We start from the raw sequence: 7,197 nt of genomic DNA on the forward strand, positions 1-7,197 counted from the left end.
CCTCTATTTTTTCTGAGGTCACACCAGTTGTACATCCCAAGAGCAGACAGGTCGCTATGCACTTGATATTTCCAATTGATGTGTGTGCGTCTTTGCTTCCCCACCTATGGGCATCGAATCGTGGAAACATTCATCTTCCATGCGAACGACATGACCTAAACAAAGAATTCGTTGGATTTTTATGCGCTTAAATCTATTCATGTTGCCGGAGAGCTTATACAGTTTAAGAACTTTGCGGAAAAAGGTTCTATCGCATCGTATATAAACCGGTTTTGCCAGCTTGCAGAGAACGGTTTTCTCGAATATTATGTAACGCGAATTGTAATACCATATGTCACATTCTCATACGCGGCTACGCTCAACTCAGACTCTGTTTTCTTTGACCGCGTGTGGAAGCGGGCGCGTTCGCGATTTGCAGAAAAACTAAGAAAGAAATATCGTTCGGTGATTCCATTATTTCTTTTGGATTGATGCAAACGTTTCCTGCCTTCAATGGCGATTAGCAAAAATTGGATTAACGTGTTTCAAGCTGGCCGCATGTCGGCTTTCAATATGCCACGCCCTTCAGAGTATTTTTGGATGTATCGGTATATCCTAAATTCCAACGTTCCAGTGGTTATTGAACCAATTCTTTCGTATTGTAAAAAAAGTGGTCACATTGGCCACAGAAAAAAGTTTTCTTTTTGGCCGAATTAGTCTACGAACTGCTACCCCAACCACCTTTTTTTTAACTTCCGCCTACTTTAGAGATTTTCAGAAAACGTATTGTTCAAACAGTTAAAAGGAGGCTATAAGGAGGGATAAATCACAAATTTTCAAAATTACCAAGGTATCTTTCATGAAAGACGATGCGTTTTTAAACTTTTGACATTGTTCATTTGTTGTCAGATGTTAGAAAAAAACGTCGAAGACTTGATAAAAATATATATATTATATCTAAATGATGAGCGTGATGACGTGATAGACGAGGATTGCACCGCGACCTTAGGTTTATTGTGTGCTCTCCTAAAGCACAAAGACTCCCTAGCACCAGCATATTGATAAAGTCCAATATACTGCTGGGTGCTAGCGAAGCGATGCGATCCCTATTTCGAAACATGGATCCAAGCGTCGTTAACCTGTGTCGGCAGACCGCCAATACCGCTCTTTGCCTACTCCTTCTTTCTTGCGGAGCAGTTCCTTTGTGGTATGGGGACCCTTCCCAGTGAAGGGTTCAGGTTCAGGGTTAGTGTATGCTGCGGGCGAGCTCATCAGCCAGTTCATTCCCGGTTATACCTTTGTCACCGGGCACCCAGATGAGGTGAACTTGGTTACGTTCCGCCTTGCTATAGCCGTTCTCTATACAAAAACTTCTGCTGAAAAAAAAACTTGAAAAACTTCCCATATGTAAGGAGAGTTTGGTGCGTGGTCCTACGTCTCCTGCACCAATTCTCTCTGACGTTTTCGAGCCGTCGGTGTACCACTTGATTATACTATCCCTAAGCAGTACTTCGAGAGTGGAATCTTTCCTTTCAGCCTTGCTGCTAAGGGTAACCTTGAACTTCTTAGTGAAGTTTGCCCTTTTGGTAATGTTGTTCCTTCGGAAAGGAGCCAATGATCTCGCTCATTTAATTCTTTCATCCGCTGGGATGATAATACTTTATCTCTGCCACACCCTTCTGCTATCATTTGTAGCAGTGTGGGTTTGGCTAACTAACCAATTACTAGGTGAAGTGGTTTGGGCTCGAGTATGACTTCAAGTGCTGCTGTCGGACAAGTGCGCATTGCAGTCGACATGCAGATGCATGCGAGTCGTTGCAGCTTCGATAGTTGGGGCCCTACCGAAGTCTGCGAAGACTGCTGAGACCCAAGACTATACGTGAGTATCGGTCGCACGATCATGGTGTACAACCACATAAAGATTCTTGGCTTACAGCACCAGGATTTACCAGCTAGTCGATGGCACACTACCCATGGTTACAAAACTAAAATATGAACCATCCTAAGCAATCATATATTTACTTTTATTATTGAAAACAAAAAATAGTAATAAATATTTGCTTTTATTTTACAAAAGTCAGTGAACTTATCTACCATCCATGAATAAATATATATCATATTATGTAACGTAATATCCGGCACCGTGTAAGTATTTGAAAGAAGGCCTAAAAAAACAATTACTGAGCAATTTAGATACACTTCTGAGAGAAAAAGAAAACAATTGTCTCCGTGTCCACATTTATAGTATGTACATAAATATCTTTAAGCAGATATGTGCATCATAAGCTGATTAGAATAATATTACAAATCTTATTTAAATATGTTAACATACACACATATTCACACAACTGTGTAGGAGCGAACGCGGCGATAAGTGTGAGTGTGGCTGCGGAAAAAAAATGGCCAAAACATAACGCAACAACCGTGAACAAGCGCCTTTGGCGATATTTTGTCGCTGCCTCCAGTCGAACGTCATTAATCACTGAAATTTATCTCAGAATATTGGCCATTTGGCCGATTGAGTATCTGACTCGCGCTGCCGGCTCAATACTCGTATATTCAAATGTTACCTAACGTCACAAACACACACACACACACTGGCCAAGAGAGTATGATATACGAGTACATAAGTAGAATATGGAAAATAAACGACAATAATGCTGAAATAATTGTAGCAGAACAAAGCGGAACTCATTTGCAACACCAACGCCACTTCGTTGCGCAACAAGGCCCCTAATCAGCGCTTTGAGTTTTATTACAGTTTGACGCGGCTTATGCCATACGTACTGTATGTATGTGGTTGTAGACTGCCTATTGAGCTGGAAAGCCAGCGGCGTAGCAAAGTACAGTCAATTAGCAACAAGAGTTAAATAAACAGAAATCATTAAAAGACGCCAACGCAGCTACAATGCGCAGCTGCCACAAAACAAAGGCATGAGCGGGCTCAAAACAAACCAACCAACAACTAATGTGCGCAGGTTTCGAAAATTCCATAGATCAGAGTTGTTATTTGTCTGAAACATTTTTAGAAATTTCACATATTTTATTGGTTTGTGTTGGTGTTTTAATATTTGGAGTCTGAAACATGCCCTGCACGGCCCAGCAACCAATTTACATTTGAGTTAAGTTTTTATTTTACTTATATTTCGTGTATTATAGCATATGAACAAAACTCTTCTGAGTTCATATGTAAGGGAAACTCAAATGGTAATGTAGAATCCTGTATAAATAAAACTAGTAGGAAAGATTGAGGTCTAATTCTTTATCACTTGGTTTCATTTGACTCCGAGATCAATGCAGGAGAGAAGAAATAGAAGGTTTATAATACTGGAATAGTAATGAAACATACTGGGTCATAAATCCAGAAAGGTTACAGACCATTAAAGTTAGATATTCAAAGATTTTATTATCACTGTACGAGTGCGACATGTTTTATGGAAGGGGTATGATATTTGAAAAATTAAGCAAAGGAAATGGATCTGGTAGTGAACGGGCCCAAGACGGAATATATTCTGTAATCAAACAAACAGTCGTTGCATTCGTCAGTTGGCTCCTACGTCACTGTTGATAGTCATAATAGATAATTTCCTCAATCTGGGAACCAGTATTAACAGTAGCAACAATGTCAGCCTCGAAATCCAATGCGGAATAACACTTGCCAAAAGGTTCTACGTCGAACTACGTAGGTAATTTAGGCCACACTCTTCAAGTCACCCATCATCCCCGACCTACTATATGGTGCACACACATGAACGATGACAACATCTGATAAGTCGACGTTACAAGTTTTCAAGATAAAGGCTCTGGGGAAGATGTATGGTCCTTTGTGCTTGGCAACGGCGAATACCGCAATAGCAAGATATATTAGTTTTGCTTTGGCTGGTTAAACCAATACTGATCTATGAGGTTGTTGCCCGATGGAGGGCACTTGGTAAAGCCAAATTCGCTAAATAGCTAGAATGTGTTCAATGAGCAGCTCTCACAACACAACACGATGGAATTCTACATATAGCACCCATATTGTTTTTTTTTCTATAGTAGTAGAAAGCATCGAAAGCCGGAGTGTGGAACTTTCAACCACTAAAGCGAACCCATTCCCAATTCATATCGCTCCTATGGAACCACCGGATTAAGTATTACTTCATGGGAGAGAGAAAAACTTTAATTCTCATCTATCATACGGACTGACTGACGCCTAATGTACTTTACATGGCTTAATTTGGTCTCGATTAGAGCTGACAGTTTTCTATTTACCAGAGGACTGAAACATGAGTGCTGTAAAATTGTTCACCGTAAAATCACCGCCAAGTGAAGTTTTTAAATTTTTCCTTACATTTGAAAAACGAAGGCATTGAAAAAATACGCGCTCAGAGTCTTCTATGCACTCTGTATACGTCGGATAGCACGGACTAAGATCGTGCTGGAATCGGTACAGATAGCTCCTAATGCATCCATGTCCACTCAGTATTTAGTGGAAGCCTAGGTCCCCATAATATCTATCTGGGACTAGTTTGTGGGTCCACCGTCTTTGGTTTAGGTTTGCCACATTGTCATGCCTTTGGTTCTATCCTATTTTTTTACGCCTACAAAGGGCTCTTAAAGCTGGTCCAATAGTGCGAATTCGTATACTTTTATATGTAGTGCCTGTATCCATATTGGTGTTGCTTACAATATTACGGAACTCATTGCTTTTGCTATTAAAGCTCGCCGGCTGGAACGCAAGCAGCCCCTATTGACCATTATTCTTGATAGATCATTATACTTGTACTTATATTGTATTTTGTTTGCTTTACCCGAAGTACATATACGCCAGGTGTTCCTTAAATTTTAATTTGGAGTCGAATTTTTCATGGATAGTGGTTTCTTAAGTGTTCGTACACTTTACCAATCGCATCGAGTGTGTACAAATGTCGATAACGATGAAGGTTCTTCAGGGGCTTTTATTGGTTTCGGAAGTAGAACCTTCCACGGTCATTCCACGGTCGGGGAACACACATTTAGTGTTCTAGAACGAGACATTACGAAAACCTCTCTCTCTTCGATTGCTTTCCGGATAACTTAGAGAGATATATATGGGTGGGGAAGAGGATGGATCAAAGCTCAATTGAAAAGTGGAAAGTCAAATCTTATGTCAGGAGCTCTGAGTTAACTCGCGAATCAAACTGCCAGAACATTGTATTGCCTTTCAAGCAGAAGTTGCAACCATCATATACTGTTGAGAATGAGCTCAAAGCTGGTCAAGGAGTGCATTCCATATCATATTTTGTATTGGTGCCTGGACATAGCAGAATCGTTGGAAGTTGTACAGCCGAAGAGCATGCTAAAAAAGGCACTCATTTCAAAATTTTATCAAAATGGGAACGAGCAGGGGTTCCCCTGTATTCGTGCATTCGGACGCTGAATTTATTAGCTTCGCGCGAGCTTACCAAGCGTTGGTCAGCAACCTGCACGAAAGCCTCATATCGCCGTCCTAACTGAACACCTTCCCATTAACACTCACGCGGTGTTGCTAATGATTTTAGATGACACAATTTATGAAAGTTGCAATGAGATGAAAACATTTAAACACTTTCTCGCCAGACAAAGATTGAAGTATCTCGAAAAAGAAAAAAAAATTTCGTCTGTACTGAAGCTATTATACCTTTCACCTTTCGCATTTTTGATAGCGCAAAAGGGTATAAAAAGATCTTTATTCAGATTTTGATTGTTTAGTTTCAAAACTACTTTTCCATCCAATGATTTAAGTTTGATCAGTCAGTTGTATTGCGGTTATACTCTATCTTTGACTATTTTAGCAATGCCTTGTGCTCTGCCAATTTATTGAAGATACTATCTCGTTAAATAGAAAAGTTTTCCATACGATCACTTGATACCGATCGTTCAGTTTGTTTGCCAGCCATATGCAGCCGATAAATGAGCATCTTCTTGGAGAGAAAAGGTATAAAATTTCAGATCGGTATCTCAAAACTGAAGGACTCGTTCGCGTATATTCATACGGACGTGGCTAAATCGACTGAACTCTTTACGCTGCTCATCCATATATATATATATTTTATATGATCTCCGACGTTTCGTTGGTAACGCTTAACTCTTTTCAGAAATATTTTCCAAACTATGTATATGGTTTCTTCTTGAAAAAAACCGAAAAAATACAGTGGAAATCGTGTTGTCCTCTAATATATAATATAATCGAGACTAGAAATTCGCTTTTAAGACATTTATTTGCAAACAAGTATTCAACTAAATGACATTATTATAATTAGAAACAAATATGTATGTAATTATATACAACTTATGAAGATGAAAACCAACAACTGACAACTGGCGTGTACTGGAACCGCAACTCCACTTACGGGCCGCCACTTTGTTTGATGAGTGGAATTAATGTAACATAACAGCTCCGCATTACCACCAACCGGCCGAAGGCGATGCATGCAAAGAGGGCAATGCAATGGTCTTATAGATGGGGGCAGCATGCAGCACCGGTGCTGCGTAAGTGGTCTTCACAATGGGCGCCAGGATGGGCTGCACAGCAACGGCTGAACTGTGCACAATCGACGAGCTCTGATGGGAGACAGCGGTAGGGTAGCTCTTCACGATCGCGCCTACCTTGGCCAATACGGGCTCGTGGATGACTGTGGCTGGTGCCGAGTAGAGCAGGGGCGCGTGTGAGAGGTAGCCAGGACGCGCAACGGCGACGGCAAGCAAAGTAGATAACAACACTACCTGCATAAGGATAAAACATTTGGTTATAAAACGATGGGGATGGATAATACGATTCGGAAAAGCAGTCATGTCTGCGCTTACCAATTTCAGCATTTTGATAATCCTTTCTCGGGTGTTGAACGCTTGCGAATTGTAGTTCTGTATTGCGGTGAATTACCGTTGTGACTGTTGCTTGTTGCTGACCAACGCCTGCTCTTTTATACAATCGCAGTAATCCAACGAATTTCCACCGAAAACACAGACATTTGTAACAAAATAAAGCATCAAAATGCACAAAAATGCAAAAGAGGAAAATCTACAGCAAAAACATACACTTAAAGAATACAAAAAAAAATATATAAACAAAATAAGATTACAATAATAAAAGCAGCCGACGTGAAAAACGCCAACTTGGTCGCATTTTTGGCTGCCGGCACAGTGTTGTTGCGAATTATGACCGAACGATGTAAAGTAGTGCGCCCGGTCGGTGGGTTGTTGGGTCGGTGGGCCGGT

At 40.6% G+C, this 7,197-nt stretch overlaps 1 protein-coding gene across 1 annotated transcript; it reads right to left on the reverse strand.

The window, feature by feature from the left end:
* Positions 1-6,181: 6,181 nt before the first annotated feature.
* LOC126762892 (uncharacterized) lies at positions 6,182-6,858 on the reverse strand. The gene is made up of 2 exons (XM_050479938.1): positions 6,787-6,858; positions 6,182-6,705 (listed from the first exon to the last, which is right to left on the reverse strand). Exons 1-2 carry the CDS (start codon positions 6,796-6,798, stop codon positions 6,385-6,387), a joined length of 333 nt encoding a protein of 110 aa, XP_050335895.1. The 5' UTR covers positions 6,799-6,858; the 3' UTR covers positions 6,182-6,384.
* Between the last annotated feature and the right edge of the window lie 339 nt (positions 6,859-7,197).

The sequence above is a fragment of the Bactrocera neohumeralis genome, chromosome 6 (genome assembly GCF_024586455.1).
Source record: "Bactrocera neohumeralis isolate Rockhampton chromosome 6, APGP_CSIRO_Bneo_wtdbg2-racon-allhic-juicebox.fasta_v2, whole genome shotgun sequence".
In the NCBI taxonomy this organism is placed as follows: domain Eukaryota; kingdom Metazoa; phylum Arthropoda; class Insecta; order Diptera; family Tephritidae; genus Bactrocera; species Bactrocera neohumeralis.